The sequence below is a fragment of the Amyelois transitella genome, chromosome Z (genome assembly GCF_032362555.1).
Source record: "Amyelois transitella isolate CPQ chromosome Z, ilAmyTran1.1, whole genome shotgun sequence".
Taxonomy (NCBI): domain Eukaryota; kingdom Metazoa; phylum Arthropoda; class Insecta; order Lepidoptera; family Pyralidae; genus Amyelois; species Amyelois transitella.
Window position 1 is genome coordinate 7,578,489 of NC_083535.1, and position 25,947 is coordinate 7,604,435.

General features: G+C 36.7%; 1 protein-coding gene across 7 annotated transcripts; it reads left to right on the top strand.

The window, feature by feature from the left end:
* Positions 1-4,223: 4,223 nt before the first annotated feature.
* LOC106133997 (large proline-rich protein BAG6) lies at positions 4,224-25,384 on the top strand. 7 transcript variants are annotated; one of them, XM_060953444.1, is made up of 22 exons: positions 4,224-4,515; positions 7,588-7,705; positions 7,975-8,144; positions 10,215-10,361; positions 11,689-11,766; positions 13,529-13,602; positions 14,005-14,155; positions 14,475-14,657; positions 14,978-15,335; positions 15,589-15,783; positions 16,099-16,500; positions 17,158-17,284; positions 17,663-17,771; positions 18,157-18,237; positions 18,800-19,006; positions 19,547-19,780; positions 20,177-20,326; positions 20,518-20,975; positions 21,058-21,229; positions 21,659-21,851; positions 22,484-22,649; positions 23,159-25,384. In XM_060953444.1, exons 1-22 carry the CDS (start codon positions 4,453-4,455, stop codon positions 23,208-23,210), a joined length of 3,888 nt encoding a protein of 1,295 aa, XP_060809427.1. In that variant the 5' UTR covers positions 4,224-4,452; the 3' UTR covers positions 23,211-25,384. The 7 variants fall into 7 exon arrangements, with proteins under 7 accessions (XP_060809427.1, XP_060809429.1, XP_060809428.1 ...); XM_060953446.1 differs by having other exon boundaries at positions 21,683-21,851; XM_060953445.1 differs by having other exon boundaries at positions 14,014-14,155.
* Positions 25,385-25,947: the final 563 nt, after the last annotated feature.

Consider the following 25,947-nt stretch of genomic DNA (forward strand, 5'->3'; position numbering starts at 1 on the left):
AAAACAAAGTCGCTTTCTGTGTGACTATGTCTCTTTGTATGCTTAAATCTTTAAAACTACGCACTGGATTTTGATGCGATTTTTTTCAATAGAGTGATACAGTGAGGAAGGTTTATATGTATAATAACATCCATTAAATAGTGGAGACATACTGTTATTTTTGAGTCTAATGTGATGTCGTTAATTATCATATTTTTTCGGCTTACATTGCAAACACAGGCTGAATCCTACGAGATTTATCAAAATAATGTACTAATTATTTGTACACATTGAAACGGTCTACAGAAAACTCCGCGATGGTATGTCTATCTCCCATGGATATCCCACAATAACATTATTTTGTTATTTACTTTTTACGACAAATAATGGCAAATTTGGAAGCGATTTTAACCAATACAGCATTAATCCTTATCCAATTAAATAGCTTAAATATATTTTTGATTTAATATAGATCTATATGGTTCTGGTTACAGCACAAGATTCAAATGAATATTTTCGAAGATATTACAGATTTAAAATTGCGGGAAGCAGCGCTTGCTACTGGCCGACTTTTGTAGTGTATTTAGTACCAGCATTGCACCCGTGCGAAGCCGGGGCGGGTCGCTAGTACTAGATATTTTAATTACTATGAGATTATCAATTTTTAGCTTATTGACGTTTTTATCATTTGCGCATTTGAGAAGGTATGATATAAAGTCCAGTGTTGGTATGAGATTTAAACACAATTTCAATAATAAAAATGTACCTACTTATATTCATTATCTGTCTTTTTGTGTAATCATAGTGTACAGTTCAGTTGCGGTCTCTGTTACAAACTCACCAACATGTTCTCCTATAACTGTACCTAAAACTGCTGGCAAAACTTCGATAACAACGTTTAAAATAATTCTAGCTAAAATTTCTGCTACATACCAACCAAGACCTTTTGGATTTGAATTGGGTAACGGGTGAGGAACTTCGCGCGGATAGTCCGGAGTTGGAAAACTATTGTCTTGGACTCTAGGAGGATCTGGCATGAAATAAATGATTCCTGGAAAACCTTGAATAGTTGAAACTGTAAAACCTACCTACAATCCGCGAAATCTAAGCTAAGTTTTGAACAATATGTTGACAATTCAATACAAAATAACACTGCTATACCTATGTATGTTACCTGTAGATGGATAACTAAGAAAGCACATTCTACATGTTGGTTTCTAAAGTTTTAAAATTTTTAACCAGATTTAAGAGCATTCTTTCTTTCTTTTCTATATAGCGTAAAACTATTGACATTTTGCATTTGACGGAAATCTCCGGCTCGATGGGAATTTTTCTATTTTTACCACAGATTTAAAAAACTTAGATTTACCTAAAGTAGGTAGGTTTGCTTGCGCGATTTGGGGTTTTCGCTGTTTTTGATTGATAGCGTCGCGTGATTCTATTTTTTAATTTTGTTACTGTTAGTGTATATATTTCGCCACAATACCTTCTTGGTACCTTACCATGTAACAAATTACGACTGAATAAGCAAAATCGATACTTTGGATTTTTAAGGCTAGGTGACCTTTAAGTAGGTAAGTAGATAGTGTTTTTAAATCTCACAACAAATAAACCTTTGTCAACTCCTTTGTCATCAAGAAACGTACCAAAACACGAAACTTGCTACTTGTGTGGAAAATTTAACATCAACAGCGGTCGATGTGCCCAGCTTTTACTTTGTATGTAGCAAAAAAGGGATACTTTTTAAAGTGTGTCTCAGCAAGCGATTTAATACCAAATGTAGTAGCAACAGAGCAATCAGAAGAATTCAAATTATATCCTATAGCTGTGCCCGCGACTTCGTCCACGTGGAATAGTTATTTTGGGCATCATTGATGTCCTCAAGGATGAATAATTTTTCCCGTTTTTTTCACATATTCCTTTATTTTGTGGCGAAATCTATACGCCACAAGTCACAAGAATAAAAAAATTAAATTACGCGGCGCTATCAATAAAAAAAAACAGCGAAAAACCTAAATCGCGCAAGCAAAGATTTCACGGATTGGAGCTTTATATACAACCTTCGACACAAAATCGTCGGAGCCGCGGTTCTCCAGGCATAACACCTTGCCTGGCGGAAGATCATTTTGGTGGCGGTCGAGCCGAAGCATCGCTGCCGCTACATTGGTGACCCCGACGTGATTGGAAGCAACCTTCTCCATCATCATCAACTCCAATCCTCAGCATCACTCCTCACTCTGCAAGCAGTCTTACAGCAAGCCAGCAACTGGGTATCGCAGCAGGTCCATCGCAGCCGACTCAACGAGCTTCCTGGTCCTGTCTCCACCCGCACTCACTCTCATCGACTTCGGCATAGACGCCAACAAGTCGACTTCGCTCTCTACTGTCTCGACTCACCGCAGACTACGAGCAACGCAACGGCGCACTCCTGACTCACTAGGACTTCGAGCAACTTCCGACTCACTGGAAGACAACTGGCACTTGCAAGCACAGAAACGAAGCACAGATTTCACAGCAAGATCAAGACTTCAGACCTCCGGTCTTGGGGGGGAGTACTTTGGCGAAATCTATACGCTACAAGTCACAAGAATAAAAAAAATAAAATTACGCGACGCTATCAATAAACAAAAAAAAAACAGCGAAAAACCTAAATCGCGCAAGCAAAGATTTCACGGATTGGAGCTATATATACAACCTCTGACACAAAATCGTCGGAGCCGCGGTTCCCCAGGCAATAACACCTAGCCTGGCGGATGATCTTCCCTTTGGTGGCGGTCGAGCCGAATCATCGCTCCCGCTACAATTTCTTTGCTCTTTATAGTTGCAGCGTGATGTTATATAGCCTAAAGCCTTCCTCGATATGGTCTATTCAACGCAAAAAGATTTTTTCAATTTGAAACAGCAGGTAGTTCCTGAGATTAGCGCGTTCATACAAACAAACAAACTCTTCAGCTTTACAATACATATTAGTACCTATAGATGTAATGCCACATTTCGTTGAAATAAATTTTGGTGAAATTATTAAATTAAATACCTAACCTTAACCTTCGTATTTCCAATGATACGCAAACGGAGTTGCAGGCAACAGCTAGATTTTTTGAATAAGATGTTACTTTTGCACTGCATCATAAGTAAACTATAATATTTATAAATTAGATGGTTTTATTTTCTAACGCGTTAGCTAAACGTAGATACCAAACGTATTTTTATAAAAAAAATTACATTTACGAGTGAAGTAAGTAGGTACATCTTATACGGAGTACCAACTTGCCAAAAACTTTTGCAATTTAGTACTATACGTTTCTACCGTTTCGGCTATAAAATACTCGAAGCGCGTACGCAATTAACAGCATCAATTGATTTTTATTTGCTGGGTTACCAGTTTTAGGAAAGAAGGGCAATAGAATAGGTAGGTGTAACCATTTAACGTTTAACGTTAATGTTCCGAGTTGGCAACCGTGTAGTATGAATGTCTCTGTCACTGTCATTTTTTACATCTTTCATTCAATTTATGTGACGTTTTTAAGTGTACATACAATTTCTTTGTTCATGTCACTGATTTGAAAATATTGCGTGTACGTAGGTATATGTACACACTAAGCTAACAATAGAAATTTAAGCAGAAAGAACTGCAGTCAAAGTTAGGCCGGCTTCCAATATTGAGATTCGCGAACCTTATAACTCTGCTCATTGCGAATTTATTTATATAGGTAGAGAATATGTATGTAAAGAATATGCACCATCATCCAACATTCATATCTTCGACTGCATTACATAAAATTAAGTCGAAGAAATAAACGTTAAAAGCAATGATATTTTCACGTTGTGTCTGCATCCGTTATACTTTTTTTAATAAATTCATTCATGTTTTTTAATGTAGACAATTTTTATGAAACTACAAATGTTCCTAGACTCTGAATTCAGCTGGATTGTTTTGCTCCCGGGTACACCTATGATAACATTTCGACAAACTCGCTAATGTGAAAACGCGAGCACAAGTAAGTATACGAATATTGCTCGTTTATTAGTAGTATGTAAGTACTAACCGTGCGACCGAGAGGTTCTCGGTATATTAAATGCTATCAGATAAGATTTGCGAGTCTTAACTTGAGGCCGATGGCCATGCTCTCGTAACATGTCTACCTACTTATATTTCTATGATACCTGAAGACAGTTCTTACTTGTACCCATGGCCACGTTAAAATTTTTAGAAAACTAAACATTCTAATATGAAATTTTCAAATGGCAACTCACTCTTTTCCGATTTTCGCCCGATACACCTAAATGCAGAGTAAATTTTTTAACATCTTTAAATATATTTTAAGCATAAATTCTTTGTTTTAAAGTGAGTAAATGGTTACATAAACGAAGTGTGTTTAAACGAAAAAGGCGCGAGTCAGTCTTTCGAGATTTTCTCAGGCGCGTCACAATTATAATATCTACCTTGCGGGCGTACATGTTTTAGTGTGAAAAATGATTCAATTTACAATAAAAACGTTGGATTCTAACAACCATCAGTTCAGCGTTGATGACGAGGTTAGTACATTCCTTTTCAGATAGCTAGCATAGTAAAAATGGTCTCATCAATAACTTTCATATAAATACATATACCCACCCATTTTACCTACATTGCGAGGCGCCTGTGTATTATGCATCCCGGCCAGTGCAGCTGTATTGATTATTTTAGGTGATGTACTTACCTATATGCATTTGTGTAAAATTTCAGCTACTTTGCGAAATCGATGTAGTAAAGGCAAATGGTGAATTGTCATAAACATTTAAGATAAAAAATCTATAATCCATTTGAGAATCTTGACAATGAATAGTCTTGTAAAGTTTACTGAAATTTCATGTCTTGCTTCATTCCAGCATGGAACTGGTTCAGCATGTATCAGGTCTATAGCTTCACTTAACAATTCTGTGGGATAAAGATAGTTTTATATTGAATAGTTGGTTCTACCTTTCTTAGTATTGATAGTTTGTTCTACATGTTTGCTTAGAATTAACTTCATGAACATGTAAGGTTGACCAAATGGTTCCTGTGTTGAACAGGTACTGCCAGTTTGGAAACCTCATAAGGTTGGAAGATTGTAATATGTAATGCACTCCTTAGCTGTTTGTCAACCACTCTTAATATTTTGCTAAATATTTTGACATCATTAAACCATGCAGCTGTATGTGGACTTCCAGTCTTTTGGAGATTGTGGGTTATAAAAATAAAGATAAAGACGTGACCATATGTATGTATGTATGCTGTTTCAAGTGGGTTGTACACTTTGTAGCTAGGAGTAGAGAGTGAATTAGTGTATTCTGTGATGAGAAGAAGATTATGTGATAAGACATTATACAGATTTGAAGAGTTATAATTTGTATGCAGTTTCCTGCTGTAACAGTATATTAACCAATTTTTCATAATATATAACAATAGTTATAAGAATTGATTTCTCCCTGAGTTATTCATCAGTCAGGGAACCTGTTAAGATGCTGATTGCAAATTGATTCCTCTTTGTAAAAGCTGACATATTGTTTAATTTCTGTTATTAAAGGCATTCAGCTGCTTGGCGAATAATTATTGTAACTATAATCAGGAGATTAAATTACAAATGCAAAGTGGTAATTTCAGTTAAGTACAACTAAAATCTTTTCTCAGCAAACTCTAAAATTTGTGTCTTCAGCTAAGGCCTGCAAGCAACGGCGAAGCAGTGTGATATTGTTTAGGTATTATTAAGGTGAAAGTTGTATGTTGGTTACTCTTTCATGTAAAATTGACCAAAAATATTTGGTTCAAACTTTACCAGTATATTTGTAGATATACAACAGAATAATAATAATTTACATGTGTATAGAATAAGCATACATACATATAATCATGTGACATGGTTATATGTATGTATGTTTAGCAAGCAAGAAAAAATCTAGTTTGTAAAAGTCAATCAAAGGTAAGCCTATTAAATTTGGGATTCTTCTTTAAGGCGATAGGCTAGCAACCTGTTACTATTTGAATTTCAATTCTATAATAAATTATTATTAAATAACATTTCTACAATTAATTAACTATTATCATACAGCTGAACTTGTTCATTGTCTATTTAAGTCTGCTCACTCTCTCTTTCCCACAAGGGATATAGACATGGTTGATTATAATGTATGTATGAAATCTACAGAATGATAATAAAAACAGAACATTGAAGAGGTTCTTGTTAGAGAACAAGTAATAAATGCAGTGAACAAAATGATGACTGATTTTTATTGTTTTCTTATAAACCTAACATTACCCTTTTAACCTCTAGCTCTATAGCTCTGAAATGTGAATGATGTCTCTACCAGTGGTCACAACCATAAAAATTATTATACAAAACTTGCTTTTATTCTTGTGCGAAATATTTTATTAACCAGAACTTCACAGTGGTAGCTTATACATTAGAATAACAGTCTACAATTTATACCCGAGTGAGTGGACAAATAGAAAACCTGAAATTAGGTTCATGTATTTGTTTGATGAAAATCTTAATAACATGGCAAGATGAATTATTCAGCTCTATATATTTTATAATAGGTTTGTTCTTTCTCTTTCCTATGGATGCCGTAAAAGACTACAAAAGGTATAGGTTCTTTTATCTGGTGCAGCTCTTATACCATGATGTTAGGTTTCTCTGGAAAGGGTGCTGAGTTCAGATGGGAGTATAGCGAATCATTACCAAAACGTGTAACCTGGGTTTCTCTTCAGAGGGGTTAAGATGTAATCAGGATTAACCCAGGATGAAGAAGAAGTAATATCTACCAACATATTGCATTTCTATTGAGTTTATGTTTAATGCAGCATAGCGAATTATTATTTTTATTTAAATACATATATGGCGAAATTATTTTAACTTGTTTAAAAAAAAGTGCTGCCATGGTGGTACCTGAAACTCAAAAGAATCTGTTTATCCATCGTAAATATAACAATATAATCAACTTTTTACCGTGTGAAAGTATACTTTAAATGGGGAACGACGACTTTAAGCAAGTAGCACTCTTTCCTGGCAACCCATCTTTGCGAAGTTGCTTCATTATTACACAATACCGTGCCGTGTTGGCAGTGTGCTACTCTCGTTCCAAAACCCCGGCATGGTGGCCACCACCTGCGTTTCTTCACAGCACGGTTTCTCTCATGGATGGAGTCTTGAGAGCCCCGGCTAGCGATTTCCATGGAAAACTTATTTTAAGATGTAGGGGCACAACTCTTTCTCTGCGACGCCATATTGGCGGTATTCGTCCGTCGCGATTTTTTTCTTGGATTGTGAAAGTAAATAGTTCCAATCCGCATAGCAAGGCACTGTAGGCATACCGTTGCTAATGAGTCCTTCACTTCGCGACTGGTTAGGACGGGTTTTAGGTAGTACCTAGTGGCTTCGTGTAATATTATAAGTAGATTTACCCACTCTTCGGATAGTGATCATAACCGCTCTTGGGCGTCTTCCTAAGGCGGATTCAAACGCTAGATAGGGTGATCATGACTTGAAAGCACATAGTACAATGTTACCTACAGAATCATAATATCAGTTGGCCATTATACAAATGAAGGAGTAAATCACTTGTTTCAACTCGGATAACTTTTTGTTTTAGACTACAGTGCAACAACTCAAGGAAAGGATACGAGAGCAGTTGGGCATAGAAATAAATCTGCAACGACTCATCTTTTGTGGCAGAGTTCTGCAAGATGATAAAAAGCTTTCGGAATACAGTGAGTTGCGTTTATAGTGGTCATTTGTGAAGCTATATGTTTTTTTTAAATAAAAATATTGTATAAGTACCCATTAAATTGAAAAAGTTTTGTAAAAAAACTGCTTTGTGCATGTTTCCTTTCCCCCACCCTAAGAATATCGATTGATATTTCAAAGTAGTATGATACTTAATGGTATGACAAGTAGGTAGAAATTCGTAAAAATGTATGCTCTAGTTTAGGAGTCGTTTACATAGTCACTCATTAATAAATGTGACTTTTTTTCGCAGAGGTTGATGGGAAGGTGGTACATTTGGTGCAGCGCGCGCCCCCTAGTCCGGAATTCCGGAATAGCGGTCACTCGTCCACCAGCAGCAGTCACACTGCAACCAACACCACCAACACGACTAATACCGAACCAAGTCCTACTATGCAACAGCAAATCAGGAGGCTCATGGTAGAAAGTTTTTTTCCATTTTTATGTTCAGACTACAAGGAGTTTTTACAATTAAAGATACAATTATAATATGTGCGGTGATACAGTTCAGGATTTCTTCTATAATTATGCATGATAAGTAGTGTACCTAAATAAAAGTTTTTTTATTGTTGCCTGAACGTTCGTCTTGTCCTTTAGCCTTCAGTTATTACGAGGGTTGTTTGAAAAATTCTCGGCCTGTCTAAGAAAACAAAGATAAATAAACAAAAAAATATTTTTATTTTTCTACATAATCCCCTCTTGTCTCAATACACTTATTTAATCTATATTCTAGCGCTTCTATGCCACTCTTATAGGCCGATTCTTCCAACTCGTCGAAAAAACGTTCCGCCTCAGCTATGACCTCTTTATTTGTGGAAAATTTCTTTCCAGCCAGGTGTTTTTTCAAATTAGGGAACAGGTAATAGTCCGATGGTGCTAAATCCGGTGAATAGGGGGGATGGTTCAATACTACAAAACGCAGTTCATGGAGTTTAGCCATTGCAACAACTGACTTGTGCACTGGTGCATTATCCTGATGAAAAAGGATTTTTTTTTTCGCCAATCCCGTGTGTTTTTCACGGATTTTTTCTGCTTATTTATCCAACAGGTTAGCATAGTATGGGCCTGTAATAGTTTGTCCTTTCGGAAGGTAGTCAATAAAAATTATTCCCTTGTAATCCCAAAACACGGATGCCATCACTTTTTCGGCAGACTTTATCGCCTTGGCCTTCTTTGGAGGCGGAGAACCTCTATGTTTCCACTGTTTTGATTGTTCTTTGGTTTCAGGAATATAATGATGTATTCAAGTTTCATCGGTGGTAACAAATCTTCTCAAAAAATCGGCGGTATTTGACCTAAACAAGGCCAGAATTTCTCTTGAAATTTCATCTCTGTTGAGTTTTTGTTCGGCGGTCAGCAAACGCGGCACCCATCTTGCCGAAACCTTTTTAATTCCAAGTTCATTGGTTAAAATATTAAATACCCGCTCGGTTGAGATCCCTATAGTGTCACTTATCTCTCGCACTTAATCTGCGGTCGTCTAAAACCATTTTATGGATTTTATCGATAATTTCTGGCGTGGTGGACGTTGACGGCCTTCCGCTCCTAGGGTCATCTTCGACGCTTTCTCTGCCTTGTTTAAATAAAGCTGCCCACTTTTTTATCGTCGATTACGAAGGCGCAGATTCACCTAAAGTGTTATCCATGTCTTCCTTAATTTGGCTAGGTGTCATATTTTTTTTGACGAAATATTTAATCACGGCTCTTACTTCGGTTTTTTCCATTTTTCCGGTAGAGAGATTAGCTCAAACAAAAAATCGTAAAAAAATAATCACACAACCTTTCACAATGAAATTTAACACAAGTGTAAATAAAGAATCAATCTATCGAATGAGTATATTCTTATTTTTTTTCTACCCTCAAATCTAGGTTAGGCCGAGAACTTTTCAAACCACCCTCGTATTTATCAAGAGACACATAGTAGAAATATTTATTACATGGTAAATAAATTTATGGTCATCCTACGCGAAGTAATATACAACCGAGATACGATATTTTATTCGCATACTGTAGATTCAGACCAGTGGTGCGATGCCTATCAGTTAAGAATCTCTTGAATAATTAATATTAAATGGAAAGTTAAGTACCTAAATAAATCAAATTGTCTGCGCATGCTGGCATGAGTCTTCAGTTATTATTTATTTAGAATGGTTTTAGTATTTTAGTTTAATTATTATGTATTTTTAACAGAGGAGTGTTGTAAAAATTATTTCATAGGGCACACACAGTACACGTAGAATATAACATTACCTAACGTGACACTTATCTTTTTACAATATTTCTTTAGTTTTCATTGAAATAAGTAGATTATTATTTTATATATAATTTCTTTGCTATTTGTATTTAAAGTAGGTAGTCTTTCCTTCTCCTAAAACGTAGCATGTTAATTGTTATTGGCCAAGTCGTAAACATTTTGTTTTGTTAATGTCTCTTGCGCAGATTCTCTTTCGGAGAATATCTTTCGCACATAGTAATTGTAACATTTCTATACAGGCGTTGAGCGGCCCGCCCGACTTCGTGTTGGACCCGCAGCAATCTCTCTCGCCGAGCACCGGCCGCATGGAGTTTATTAGGCGTATGATCGGCGAAATCAAAGCGTCTTTAGCGTGCCTGCGCGCACATATCGCCGGTGAAGTGCGGGTATGATATGACTTTTTCCACTACGGTACTTAAAAGGATTTTCATTCAAGTCAAGTATGAGTTTAAAATCTTTTTTAATAAAGTTTTCGATCTTATTATATGTTTGGTCAAGAGGTGTAAGATTGGAATTGAGAGATAGATTTCTTTAAAAATACTCACTGTTTACGAACTGTTTAAGGAATTATTTGTCATAAGCTTAACTTAATTGGGATTAACATCTAGTCAAATCACTAAAAAAGACAGTAAATTTGTGAGTATATAAGTTATCTCCCACTTCAATTTTACACCCATCGATGATGATGTTGATCAACTTACCTCAAAACAGTGTTGTATGTGTTAATAATAAATAAGTGATGCTGTGCATGTATGTATATGATGTATAACATGATTGATTTTCCCAGTGCTATTGCTTTGCTATCATGTTATTGTTTCTTGTAACAATATACTGATGAGGCTATAAAGGTGCTAGATATAAACGCTTTTAACTTATTAACCTATATAAAAATCACACCTTAGAAAAAGACTTGTAATTACCTATAAGCAACGCTCGGGCCATTTCAAAGGCAGGGGGATAAAAAAACAACTCCAGCTTTTCATCAAAACTTTAAAAGTTGATGGCTTTGTATTAATTGAAGCCAAAGTTTGTTGATCTTTCTCATTCCTTGCTTGTATCTTGAGTACAGAGGGCCCACAGGAAAGTGTATCATCGCCGTCTACAAAAGGCCGGTGGGATATTTCTATGTGGCTCAATGTACTTCAATTATCGACAGGATGTCTCAAGAGAGAATGGCTGATAATGCAAGTAGTAAAAGCTATCAGATAATGCGATTTGCTAGAAAGTGTTTTGATTTTGTTATCACAAGTAATTTTCAAAGATGTCGCCTTAGCGTAGTCTGTATTTCAATAAAGTGTGATGGTGGGACTAATTTAACACATAAATGTTTTGAATGTTGCCTGCTAAAATGACGCTTGCATATAGTAGTCAATTTGACGACGTTTTAAGTTTCAGTACGTGGTTGGATGAGAATTTGATTTATATAATTACATATTAATAGAAACAGAAGTATTTCTAATTTAGAAACATTATAAAGTGGTTTACATTAAAAGAAAAATATTCATCAACCACGAGAATACTTGAAAATTTTTGCAGTGTCACTCGAAAAAATATGAAACTTAATGTCTTGGATGCACGTTATATCGTGGAAAATGTCTTGTTATTTTATAATATTGTACTCATTTTCACGCTTATAATTAATTAGCACCTTAATATATCTTAATATGTAATAGTTGACAGTAGTTGTTTATGTTATTAATGTGCCTACTGTAGGAAAATTCTGGTGTCCCGGCTAGCAGGGAGGCTCCGGAACAAATGGAAAGTGAAACGGCACCAACGACACAGGATGAGGTAAAGTATTAAGAACTGAAGATTTTAATCTGCTGAGTGCGGAGTGAACTAGGTTGTGGGTCAGCGTTTTCGATTTACCTGTTTCCTAAATGTCTGTAAAATATTTTCATAAAAAGCACGGTGAATTGGAAAAAAAATCAACTTCAATACTTGTAGAAGGATGTATTTAAACCAAGTTTTGATCTACAGATTGGGGAAGTAAGAAAATTCCTTACTTGATTATGTTGCTTGAAATTGTGAGTAGTTGTTTTAATGACTAGTATACTCTTTGATTAGTATAAACTGCTCGTGGCTTAGAATTTACATCACATTTTGTAAAGAATTTATTCAGTTTTAGTGTTTATAGAAGTACAGGTAGTTCTTAAAAGCGGGCTTTATTTTTTTCTAAGAGTAGTTAAACCTACGCGTCCCGTCTTGTCCCTTCATTTGTTAAATACGTCTTGACAGGATTAGGTCGCTTTCATTATGTATGAGTTGTTGTTTCATGTTGTATGAGCACCATTAATATTACCATAGAGCCCTGCACTGCACAGTCTGTGTTGACGTCATAATTTTTTTTTTAAATTAATAAACATGTGGCTCGATTGCAGCATTTTATTGCTATAATGAATATTTATGCTTTGTAAAATTATTATAATTTGGTGATATCATAAATGAACAATCCGTTTTACAAATTATTGACTAATAATGTTTTTAAATTCTATTTTACTCATTTTTTAAATTGATGTAATTTAATTATGTGATTGTGGTCACGACGATGGCATTGTCATGAGGATTCGACGTAGAGGAGAGAGAAAAGTGATATTAACAAATAACACATAAATATAAATCTGTGTTTATATATATATACAAACACAGAAAAACAAGATCCATCCTGTATTCATGTATATGAACTAATATATTCTGTCCAAATGAAACAACCTCGGGCGATGAAGAAACAATAATGCAACAAAGTCTGACTAGAAAACTATTTGAATATAGAGGTACACAAGCAAGAGATGCAGCTTTTCGAATGCGATCATCTATATTTAATTTTTGTCCCAGTAAGTTTATATGAATAAAACACTGCATATATTGAACGAGACAGGCCCTACTACTAATACCAAATACTAAACAAAGAGTATACTAGAAGTTCCGTACGCCTACATGATATTGTTTAGTTTTTTATTATCAATTTAGATTTATTATTGTCTATTATTTATTTGCACCAACAAATATTTAATATTGTGCATGTCATTGTATGTTGTGGCATTAAATTTAATCTGACTAAAATCACATGGCAGCTAAATGCAACTAATGTAAAGAATTATTTTTGAAAATGTGCAACAATTTTCGTAATTTCTGTGCTTGCTTGCATCTAAGCTTTATCCGCTGCTTAGGAAGTTTATTGCATTGTCATAGTTTTCTTACTATATAAATTGGAGTTAAGTTGAAGTGATTTACCATCTGCTTTGATTATTAACAAGACTGGATCCAGTTTCGCGAGTTATGTAGCAGATCTAAATTACTTATCTTCCCAATTGTTCAATTAGATTGATTAAAAAAAGACGACCGCACATATCATTTTTCTTTTAACAAAAAATCTTTTTTTGAACGTCTTTTATCACATAGAAATCGGAATTATACGATTTCTAGAAAGAAAAAATGTTTATTTGGTACATAATGGTCGTTCGTATGTTTATTTCCTTAGTGTCTTTGTATATTTAAAGCTTTAAGATATATCAAATAAATTACGGTATAAGATATACTTTTTCTATTTTAGCCTGACCCAACGATTGATGACCCCGGCGAGGAACCAGCCGATGCAGCGACCCGAGCCCAGTATGCCCGTAGGAGGTGAACTCATTTCTTTGAACTCTTTCTTAATATTTAATGAATTGCTGTCTTAGATCGAAATCAAATTCAGATTTAGCTTCGCATGCATACTTGTAAAACTCCTGATGTCTTTTGATACAAATACTATTCAACGGCTTTTATTTAAATAGCTCCTAGTTAGTATTACATATCGGCCTGATGTTTATTACTCTTGTATACTCTTTCGCTGGAAAACTGAACCAAGATCACAGAACGGCCTTGTATGATCAAGTTAGTCAATAAAGTAATACTTTGCATGTCGATTCTTCATAATTTTTCCTTTCTTTTGTGCTTGCTTGTATACATTTTTTTGTTTCTGTTAGACATTAGTATTTCTATGCAAGTCGGTGTTAGATGTTTTCCCTTCATTTGCCCACATGTAAGGAGTTACAGGGCCATAAGAGCGTTGCGGGCCCGCCATTCAAGGCCTCGCGACTTAGGCCAGTTGATCGAGGAGTTGGAGCAGTTGCAGGAGCAGTTCGCCCCTCACCGTTCCCATTATGTGAGGCTCCTGCGAGCTGCCAATGATCCTGAGGTGAGTACATTTGTTGATTAATTTAAACTTGAAGCTATACTGAAACTTAATTCCTTTATTAAGCCTGATGGTTATTAAGCCATCACCCTAAACGCAGTCTTGCTAGTTTTCATGATTGTTAGTTCTGTCCACCCGTAAGTAATGAAGTCCTTATTAATATAACAGATTTACACTAATTTGTTCAGATTAAAAGTATTTAATCTGAACAAATTAGTGTTCAGGTTAAATACTTTTAATCTGAACTTTTTGATCAATTTGAAATAATTATAAACTGACTCCTGTTTTTGTTCAAAGAATTTTCATAATTTCATTTTTTTAGCCACCTAACTATGATGCAAGTGAGCGAGCGGTTCATCAGCGAACCATAGACATGGTCACGGATATCATACATAGCTTCGCCCACGCGTACCACGCTATCAGCGAAATCAGTTTCCCTGTGGGCCAGAGGAATCCTCGCCTAACTTCGGAAGCTAACTTGATGCGCCAACCGATACCAATGCATGTAAATATTTTTGTTATAATCTTGTAGGCAAAATGTTACTCGTTTATTTAAACAATTATTGGGATATGAAAACAGGCGCAAAAGCGGCTATTAAAAAGTTTGTAACCGGCGATTCTGCATAAACTAAGATTAGAAATCACAACTGGCAACAACTGAATTCACTTTTTTAATTGTTTTGTCTACTTGGCAATCTGAGCTGAAACAACTTTGTTTCTAAATGAATTTCCTAAATACTCACAAATTGGTTAAAAATCAAAGTTATTGTCTTCTTCCGAATTTCGCGTCTTGTACTTTCATTAACTGCACTTACACCATTTCAGGCACACATTAACGTGATTCAATCTAACCGGCGTCCGCCCTCCGCGACCGCCACGAGCGGCGAGGGCTCTGGCCCGAACTCCACCACCAACTCTACCGCTTCTAACGAAGGAAGTACCGGAACTTCAGCGCAAGCCGGTAGGAACACCACCCAACCGACTGTCAATATAAACATACAGCCAGACCTCACGTACCAAGTAGAGATAGAAACCAGGGTGCCCATAGCCATTCCTATTGAGAACGCTATGCTCACCGGATTGGCAAACGCGTCCTCGCCTAACCAGGAACAAAATCAATCGCAACAGAACGCGAACTCCGCCCAGGGGCAGGCTCAGGCCAATCGTCGCCAGGTGCTGTTCGGTAAGACCTTTAGTTATGTAGCGATCGAATTCCAAGGTTGCAAGTCGGACCTGCGACAAAGGTGACATTTTGTTAGTTCAGTTAGATAATCAATTTTAGTTTATTAGATACGTAGCGATTAGTTGTAGATGAATTAATTTTAATCAATATAATACACCTCATAAAAACTAAAGAAATAAAATAAAATCTTGTCCTACTTCATACGTGTTTGATGCCAGTATTATAGTGTTACTTTTTCCGTTTATTGTTATAGATTTTGAGAATTTGTTCCGTGGATTGGGTCAAGGCGGAACACTGGGTGGCGTGGAAGTCGTCATGAGTATGGAGGAGTTACCTCAGGGTGGGGTCCTGGCTAACTTGGCCGGGGCACTGAGCGGCGCTATCGCAGGCACCGGCACCGCCGGAGGAAACGCGACGAACGCCTCCGGACAACATTCCGACGGCGCAGGTAGTCATACAACTCTCGATAGAACTGACTATTCGTTTCTGTCTCTTCTTTTGTTCTGTTGATTATTAAAATTATCTTTTTAGTTTAGTGTAACTTTAATTTCTCTTTTTAGTTTTCTTATCCTCCGTGTTTTAGTATGTTTTCATATTTATATCTATCTATCTATGAAGTTTATTAATATTACTTATTCTATTTCATGTTTACTTTTGAACTTATTCATTTGATTTTGCAAAACAGTTTTTCTTTTAATATTATTTTATTTTTGACCAGTTATGTCGTCACTATGTGTTTGTAAAAAAATAAAATTTATTCCAGTATTTTTAGCCCCTATGACTTGGGGCGGGCCGCCAAGCGCGGACTTGCTGCAGAATATTGTCTCATCGGTGATTCGTCAGGGGTTGGTCCCGGGGATGGAAGTAGCCGTGCATGCTCCTATTGCATCTCAATTAGCGCAAGCGGTTCAGGCCAATCAGGCCCAAAGTCCGGCTAATCAGGCTCAAACTCAGGCCAATCAGGCCCAAAATCAGACCCAAAGTCAGGCTCAAAGTCAGGCTCAAGGTCAGACTACACAAATAGGGCAGACCCAACCCCAGGCACACGGGCTGCCTACAGGGCAGACCCAGCCGCAGACTCAAGCACAAGGTCAGACCCAGCCTCAGGCACAAGGTCAAACATCTCAGCCAGCAAATCAGGACGGTAGCAGTCAACAGAGGCAATGTAAGTAAATTAACATAGTCAGCTAAAAGTTTTTCAAATATTATTTTTCTTTATTTTTATAAAATTTACTACACATGTAAATAATATATTTATTAATGAGATGATATACATATTGTCACCTATTGATTTCGATACGGGGTTTATTGTTAGCAATCAATTTTTTACTTGCACAGATCAAGCGATGAAGTAATGCCGCACTTAATATTTCATAAACCGCACTAAATTCTCATTATCTATATATTCTTAGATTCTGACGCACTTATTAAATTAGTGAGAATTTTAAGCAAAAACCGAATTTCTGTCACATTGTCAAAAGATCATTCCGTCTCTTTTTGGAAGCAAGTAAGTGGGGGCTAATGTAGTAAGGATCCTTATGAAAATAATAATTTTGTAAAATATTTAGTGATCAAATCTGTTTAATGCACTACCACGACGGCGTCTACTGTTTCCCTTAAATATTTAATAATCCGTATCTTTAACGTTCCCCTAGCTTCGTTTGCGTCTTTTATTGTATCTGGTATGATTATTTTGATAATTGCCGATCCCTTCTGTCCATATCAATATCGTAATTTGCTTAAAATGACAGAATATCCATGCGTCAGCCGTACACAATAATTGGAGAGTGGCGTTAACGAATCCGTTTATCTTTGTCTATAGCTAACCTACACCTGCGCCGAGCTACGGCCACCAGTCGCGCTCAGGCCGTGGCTCTGGCCGGGTTATCTTACGATCGCTATCTACACTGCGAAAGCCAGCATGCTCGCCGCCGCATGCAGAGGCGACGGTAAGTACCTAGGTTTGACACCAAAACAAGGCATGACCAATAAAAATATATTTCCATATATATAATAAAATATCTGTATATTTGTATTCGATCGAAATATTTTGTTCCGATTTGAATGCGGTTTACACAGATGTGTTTGATTTGTTTCCACTTAAAAACAATAACCACAAACAAAAACACCATTCTAAGGGGGCAATATAGGGATCAGCTTTTTCTCAGATTTCGTTTTACGTTTACGTAAAATGTTAGTTTTTGTCAGATCGAATCACCTATCTATCCCTTTTGGGTCATTTTGTGGTTAATCATTCTGTTGTATGTAATAATTTTACCATTCAACATTGTCGCGGACATAATGTATTAAAAGAGAATGTTTTTCAGAGACCAACTTCAACAGCAGTTAGTTGCGCATGAGCGTATTCGTAACGAGCGTCTCGCAGCTCAAAATATCGAGACTATACTCGATCGCAACATTAGTAATCTGACGCAGGTAACGTTTAACTGAGAAGGCGACGGAAATCAGTGCTTTTCATCGGAGCAGACTGATTTGAGTTGTTTCTTTTATTATTTTATTGTTAGATTGTAATCATAGATTAATAAATCATAGTAATAGAAAATGAGACGATGTAAATAAGTAAAAAATGTTCGATATATATATATATATATATTGCTATGTATTCCGATATTTCATTTACCCCTCCGGGAGAGAGTTTATAACATGCAACTCAATTTTTAAACTTAAATTTTTATATACAAAAGTACAATTCGTTGTATGGCTATACAAAAGCAAAAGTTTCTGTATCAATCGACTTAGTATTTAATAAGAATTTCACGCGGTGGAAATATTCAATAAATTGCCAAACTTATAATTACAGGATCATATGAATGTCTTGCTACGAGTGCTCAATGGTAGGCCGACGCGAGAGGGCTGGCTAACTGCTCTATTGTTTGCTATTGTAAGTATTTACAACTATTTAACTTGAACGCTTTTTTAATCATTGAGGAAAGCTAAGCTATATTTTCTTTTTTCTATTGTTGCCGGGAACCACAAAGCACGTCACGGCAAAGGCAACAAAAGAATAGCTTATAAACTTGGGGATTCTTCTTTTAGGCGATGGGCTAGCTACCTGTCACTATTTGAATCTCAATTCTGGCATTCTGCCAAACAGCAGAGCCTCTCAGTCTTTTAAAGACTGTTGGGTGTGTCTACCCGCAAGGGGTAAAGACGTGATGATATGTATGAATGTATGTATGTATGTCTTGAATTACATCTTTAATAAAAATTATTGATTTTGTATTTTCGTGACTTGTTACTATGAAAGAAACTAGATGCACAGTCAATTTTATAAAATCTTTTTTATTTAAGATTAACCCGTAAATATTGTTCCATTATTTAGAAAATATATAATATGATCTACTACATGTAACACGTTTTTTTAAATTTTTACTTCCTTGTGTTTTCTCTTAATTTTTAGTTCCATATAAATTTCTGGACTTCTTAATTTGTATTATTCCTAGGCTCGCCCGATATTCCTGTCCGAGACTTCGACCCCGGTCCCTGGGGAGCCTCCGCTGGCCCCGACCGAGTTCCCTCCATTGAGGATGATGCTCCGCGACTACATGCAGAATCTGATGGCCCGCGCCCGCCCCGGCGATGGAGATAACTCTTTTGAAGTCCTAGCAGACTATCTGACCGATGAGCATGCTGATTTTCTTAATAACATGGTGAGAGTTTATAGTATTTTTTGTAAGGTTAAAAAGTTGTTAAGAATAACTTTTAAAGATAAGATTACGAAATGGGCTGTTAATGCCGGTGAGCGGTGGTTATTTTTGCATTAGATCAAAACAGTGCAACAAATTACATATCGGTATAAAAATGTTTCTTAAGAAAAATAAAGTCATGTATTTATTTTCACATTTTCACTTTTCGTTTTCTCCCTAGATGAATAAAGTAACAAAAAAAAAGTCTAAAATTAAAAGCAAAATTACCTAGCCCAATGAAATATGTTTAAAGCATTGTCATTAGAAGTAGGTACCTACATAAGTCAAAAGTATAAAAGAATCAAAAAAAATAATAAGTCATCAGTCAATCTATCAAAAATGACACAAAAACGTAAGTGTAAACTTTGTTGCGAATATATAAAATTTATTTTGTCTCAGTGTTTTTCTCATCTTCGCAATCGGCAATCATCGTTATCCAAGTCTGAACGTTACATTTAACATAACGAAGTGGTATTCTGTTACAATATGATGGATGTTTTGCAGCATAACATAACGAGCTTGCGTCCGGAGGTGGATCCTCTGAGGTCCGTCCGGGCCCTGATCCGGTTCCGTATGCCGGCCGCTATCGCCTCGGTTATGTCGGAATCGACATCGGAAATCTTCACCGCTCGATTCTACAGCATCTTCTCGAGGCTGTTCTCAGATTTGGGATCCATGATATTATACTTTTGCGAGGACGGCGTGGAAGGCTTGCGAGCTCTTTTCACAGCTTATGTGGTGAGTGGAATTGTTAAATTTATGACTCGTTCCGGCGGTAGGTCAGGTCTTGTCGGAATAATCATAGAAAACCTTCACCGCTCGATTACACAGCATCTTCCCCTCTGACTTGTGCTCCATGATTTACTTTTGCGATTACGTTAAGTTGTATTTTGTACTTAAGCAAAAGTAGGTCAAGAAATAGAGGAGTAAATTTATTTCTACTTTATTGTGATTTAATATGATCTCCACTTGTTTTACACATACGTTTTGGAAACGGTAGTTTTAAATAAAATATTATAATAATGATAAAAAAAGTAATGTTGTTTTATGCTAAAAATTTATGAGACTTTTATAATATTTTTGTAATCGTAATTCAGCGAGTAATCATTATTAAATAAAAATTTTTTGCATTAGGACCATACCATGAGACCATTCGAAGAGCCAGTCCGCGTAGCGTTGTCGACTCTGGCTCAAGCAAACATGACCGCCATTATCGACTCAATTGCAGCCAATACTGACAACATTCGCCTGTTCATACGCAGAAGGGGTACGGCCGTACCGACGGTTAGTTCTTATGAGGTTAACTTAGTATGTTACTGAAATGAAAAATTAACATTGTTACAGATTATTTGCTAAAATGATTGAATATATATACCTACTCTAATATAAACATATGCGTGAACATAAAGATAACATGTTCCTTATTTGTTGCGATATATTATGTGCAGTTTTGAACACAACAACTTCTTTTATAGCCCCCTCCTCAAAGAGACGAACCGTCACCAATGGAGGTGTCCCCGGCGGCCGAAGAGGAAGAGAGCCGACCAGAACAAGACTTTATGCCGACGAGGCTGGAAGACATCCCGTTGCCCAGCGATCCGCCTCCCGACAACATGCCCGCTTTCCAAGAGGTGGCCGCACCACCATCTTGTCAGTCGGAGACTGGCCAATCGGAGACGTCTCAGTCAGAGACTTGTCAGGCAGAGTCTTGTCAGTCCGAGGCTAGTGCATCTGAAGCTAGTCGGTCTGAGCCTTGCCAGTCACAGGCTTGTCACACGAACTCATGCCCTTTAGCCACATGTAATTTAGAGGCTTGTCAATCTGACTCTTCGCAGTCCACCTCTGATCAAGAATGCGATTTATGCGAGATCTGTCATTTGCCGACAGAGTCGTCGCCCGAAGTATTTGAAACGGCTATCGTACCTTCCGCCAGGTAAATTTTTAATTTTCTACGAAAACTAGTATGTAACTGTCGTTGTTTTGTTTTAGGTTTATTTATTTCAAAAATTTTGCAGGGCTATGGAAGCGGAAGCAGTTGATGAGGCTAGGGCTGTGAGTGTAACCGAGCCAGCCCCAATGGTAGTAGTCGCTGAAGCTAGGCCCATGGAGGATACACCGCCATTGACCGAAGCCCCAAGGCCCTCATCCAACCCCACCAACTCTTCTAATCCTAATAACATCCGACTTGTAAGTCATTTTAGTCAAACCAAAACACAAGAAATTGCTTCGGGGCTTGCATTGGTTTGCGAATTCATCGTGAGGGAAGAAATACATGATACTAATAAACTCACAATACACAAATTCATTAGCACATGCTAGCTTACAGCTCCCAAAATCACTATGTACTACACTTACTGACAGCTTTAAATACATTTTTATCCTATAAGTGGTAAACTGAGCCATGAATGATTTTGATTAGGCGAATGACTTTATGATTGATTGATAATTATATACAATATACATATTTGAAAGCTTTTAACAGTACATACTAACCGCTTCAAACACTCGGCTACAAATCCACACCACACAAAAGGGTATAACCATATCTATGTATATATTATACGATGGCTTTTAAATTGCGTATTAGTTCAAAATAAATAGTGATGCGAATGACAGGTACCACCAATGGTAATTGTCCAGCACTGGGGCGAGGAGTGGGTGCCGGTGTTCGCGCGGGACCAGGAAGCACAGAGCACGGCACCGCCACCAGAGCCATACAGCGACGCCTATCTCTCCGGGATGCCGTCCAGAAAACGCCGCTGCGTCCGACAGAATAGACCTGCTACTACTCTCGACGGGTTTATGAACGGTGAGATACGGGTTCATCAATAATATTAGCGTTATTATATACACTATCTAGAAAGACGTGCCTGGTTCCCGGCACTAATAGAAAAAAGAATAGGACCACTCCATCTCTCTCCCATGGATGTCGTAAAAGGCGACTAAGGGGTAGGCTAATATACTTGGGATTCTTCTTTTAGGCGATTGGCTAGCAACCTGTCACTATTTGAATCTCAATTCTATCTTAAAGCAAAATAGCTGAACGTGGCCTATCAGTCTTTTCAAGACTGTAGGCTCTGTCTACCCCGCAAGGGATATAGACGTGATTATATGTATGTATGTATTATCGAGAAAGACGCTCGTATGGTTCTTGGTACTTTAGAATAGGTCCACACCCATCCCTTTCCCATTGATGACGCAAAAAGCGATTAAGGGAAAGGACTTATAATTTTCTCTTTTCATCTCTGTTCTTTCGCTTATCGAGTGATAAGCAAAAAATAATACCGCAATTAAACACGCGGGTAATGTGCATTGTAATTACGCCTATTTCCCGGAATTACATCTTGCCTCTTACTGCGATCCCTGCATACTTCTTTAGTTTTACTCACATTCAAAACTAGCCGCTTCGTGTGTCGTAACATTAAAATCGTGTTTATACAGAAAGCGTACGCGAGGCAGCATCGGAGCGTGCGACAAGGGTGGAAAATCAGTTGCTCCGGCTGGCGTTCCGCGAACACATGCGCGGCTTAGCTCGCCAGCGGGCCGACGCTTCCGAGGACTACGATCCCACTCGCTACTCATCCGCGGCCAGGTTTCTCAACACGAGGTCGGTGATCATAATCAATAATGCCTTACATATATTATAAATGCGAAAATAACTCTGCCTCTTTGTCTGTCACGCTTTCACGCCTAAACTACTAAACCGATTTTGATGAAATTTTGTTTAAAGATAGAGTTGACCCTGTGGAACAACATAGTCAATTCGGAGAAATGGAGAGAAGGGGTTAAAAGAAGAGATGAAATAATGTCAGTGAACCTTTTACGGCGAACGAAGTCACGGGCAATAGATAGTAACAGGATTGCTAACTTGTAAAAGTGGTAATACAGTACAGTGTTTGGCTTAACTGCTGGACCGATTTAGTAAAACTGAATGAATATAGTTAATTATCTGAGATCAAACAGGATGATGAGGACGTGTTGCGTTGGCATCCGAAAAATATATCATACCTACATACAATTTTCCAGTAAAGATTTTCTATTTCATGATCCTACTTAAATTGCCTTAAAATTTCTAATCATATACCCATAACAATTTAAATAAGTTTTTTCTTTCAGGCCCGACAAAAAAGACAGTCCTGAAACCGAGAGGAAAAACAAGAAGAAGTGAATCGGCAGTTTGAACAGAAAGGGGCATAGTCACAGTCCTTAGCTTTAGAACACAAATCATGGTTTTATGGCTTAACTTTTTAATTATATTTCCAGGCTATAATCATTTTTCTATTAATTTAAAAATGAATTGATTTTTAATGATGTGTATGTTGCATCAATTATCTTACGTTTTACGTTTACTGAAATCTGCGATGTATTTTAGTGATATGTTTTGGTTCGGATATTTGGGAGAAATGCTTGAAGAGACAATTACCAATTACGCAGTTCCATTTCACCAATAAAAAGATCACTAGGTGGATTCATAGTCCTTTATCATTGCAAAGGTTGTCTAGATAGATATCATGTTTTCACTTGACTGGAGTCCGCATTTCTGTCAGTCGTACTTCCTGACTATGAAGCCAGTAAAACCTCTTTACGTCTGGATGACCTAAGAAGCCATTTGTACTTCATTGGGAACAATCTGTGGTAGCTGATAGGTATCTGATAGCTGTTGGAACGAAAATCTGAAGGTGAATTCTCTGCCCTTAGTTTGTAGTACTTTAATTTTTGTATCTACGGACTGCGCCCATGTTTCATCACGACTTTTTCGAAGATTTAAATCTTTTAACAAAAATGTATATCAACAGAGTTGCTTTTAAGGCTCTTATCAGATTCTGCGGGCCCTTTTGATGAACTTTTTGAGGCCCGACTTAAATGGTTTAGGTCCAATCCTTTTTTATGTAAGCTAAGCGATTGCTAACATTGGTTGTTATCCGGTTTGCTGGTTGTTTTTGAAGGCTGGTAGCTTGGAGCTTAGCTCAGTATAAAGCATAAATTTATTATGTACTATTTAGGCATGAACTCCAGTATATACTATCTGTCCAAACGCTCGGCCACAGAAATTGGTTGCGTATATAATAGCTACCGTGGCTTCCACGAGTAACGTAGATGGAACCAATCCTTACCTTAACGTTAAACGAAAAGGTTTTTAATAATAAGATTCATCACAAACAGCTCGTTACGATGACAACTTCATGTGTAATTCCAGAACTTGTTCGCGAAGTGATCACAGTACTATTCGCTGATTCATTAGATCATCTCGGCAGAATATGTTTTCGTATATAGAAATTACGAGACTGTACCAACAAACTAAAATAAATTGGGAATGAAGTTACAATTAAGTCAATAATAATCTGTATTTAAATTTAGCATGCGTCATTAATTTTAATAATTGACAGCCTATATACGTCCTTAGGACACCACTTATATTAACCGAGTTGATGTTTCATTATGTATCACTACATAAATGTTATCAATAAGTAATTCGTATAAGAATATTTAATCAATATGTCCCTGATCGTCGTACATCCCTTTTCCGCAACTAGATCGTAGCTCGTATTTTATCTGTCTATGTTATACTCGTCTACAACATTTCTATTTGTATAAAATTTTACCAATTCAATATTTACAATTATTTTTGCAAATGTGTTTATTTATACTTGTTATGGTGGCAAATGAACTTTGCACATTGCCATATTATTTCGTACGTTGTTGATTAGTTAATTTTATTCAAGAAAAACCGAGTTGCGAGCGTGGTCGTATATAATCGAGCAGCGCCTCAAATGTCCCTTAAAGAATCGTTCGAATTCATTTTCCTCCGTTTATTTTTTAAGCTTAGATAAATTATTTTTGTACGAGTTTTTAAATGAGATTTCACGGCTAACGTCTAGAATTTTTCGAATTTGTTTTAAAGGTATAACGGAATAACTAGGTAATTGGAGTCGATAGTTCTGCGTTGTTTAACTTATAACTTGAAAGGTTTTTTCAAAAACAATATTCAGGGAGAACATACGGGAAATTAATTTGTAGGTATCTGCTAGTTAATCAAATGTTAGGATGTCATCCACATGTGAAACTGAAATATTCATTATATTTTTCTCTTTCATCATCTTAAAATAACTTTTAATGTTATCACTACCTATATTATCTATGTGTCTCGATATCAACTGATTCGGTATAAAATATGTACTTACCATAGTGTATTCAAGAAGTCGAGTTCTTTATTCGTAGTGTTTCAGGACATTTGTATTTGTGTTTAGCATTTAAGAAAAATGATATATATTGTATACTGATAGTAAGCCTGGGAAGTCTTGAATGTTGTCACTCTGCTCACACTTACTGGAGGTTATCATAATAATAAATATAAAATACAAATTGATAGTTTTATTGCAACTCCTCTTCTCGTCTTTCTATAACAAAGGAATACTAGTTTTGAATGACATTTTATTATCAAAATCCATTTGGTGGACAGATTACCCCTAAAGATTCCGCATATAAGGGCGCCCGCAGTCACCACACATTGATAATTTATCACAGATAATTTGTAAGTATATTAGTGATGGCACCCCTTTCAATTTTATGATTAGCTACCACTCCCGACCTTTCACCCGCACTTCCTCTTAGTTTGGTGACTGTCATCTTAAGTTTGGCTCAATCTATTCGGGGTATACTTCGATTTTTTTTACCAATGAATACAAAATATCTATTTAGGTACTACAAAAATCAATAAGTGCCTTTATGCAATAGCTTCTGCCTGCGATTTCATCCGCGTGGTTTCTTTTTCGCATTAAAGTCTATGTTGTTCCACATGGTCAACTCTTTATCTCTGTACCAAATTTTATTAAAATCTGTTCAGTGGTTTAAGCGTAGTGCGTTACAGATTTTCACAATTATGCATTTAAAATATTAGTAGGTAC

Excerpts from the sequence above, each read along its gene's own strand:
- LOC106133997 (XM_060953444.1), top strand. The coding sequence starts at position 4,453 with ATGATTCAATTTACAATAAAAACGTTGGATTCTAACAACCATCAGTTC. Across the intron at positions 19,007-19,546 it reads CTGATTTTCTTAATAACATG|CATAACATAACGAGCTTGCG; the intron begins GTGAGAGTTTAT and ends GATGTTTTGCAG. Across the intron at positions 20,976-21,057 it reads GCTATCGTACCTTCCGCCAG|GGCTATGGAAGCGGAAGCAG; the intron begins GTAAATTTTTAA and ends AAAATTTTGCAG.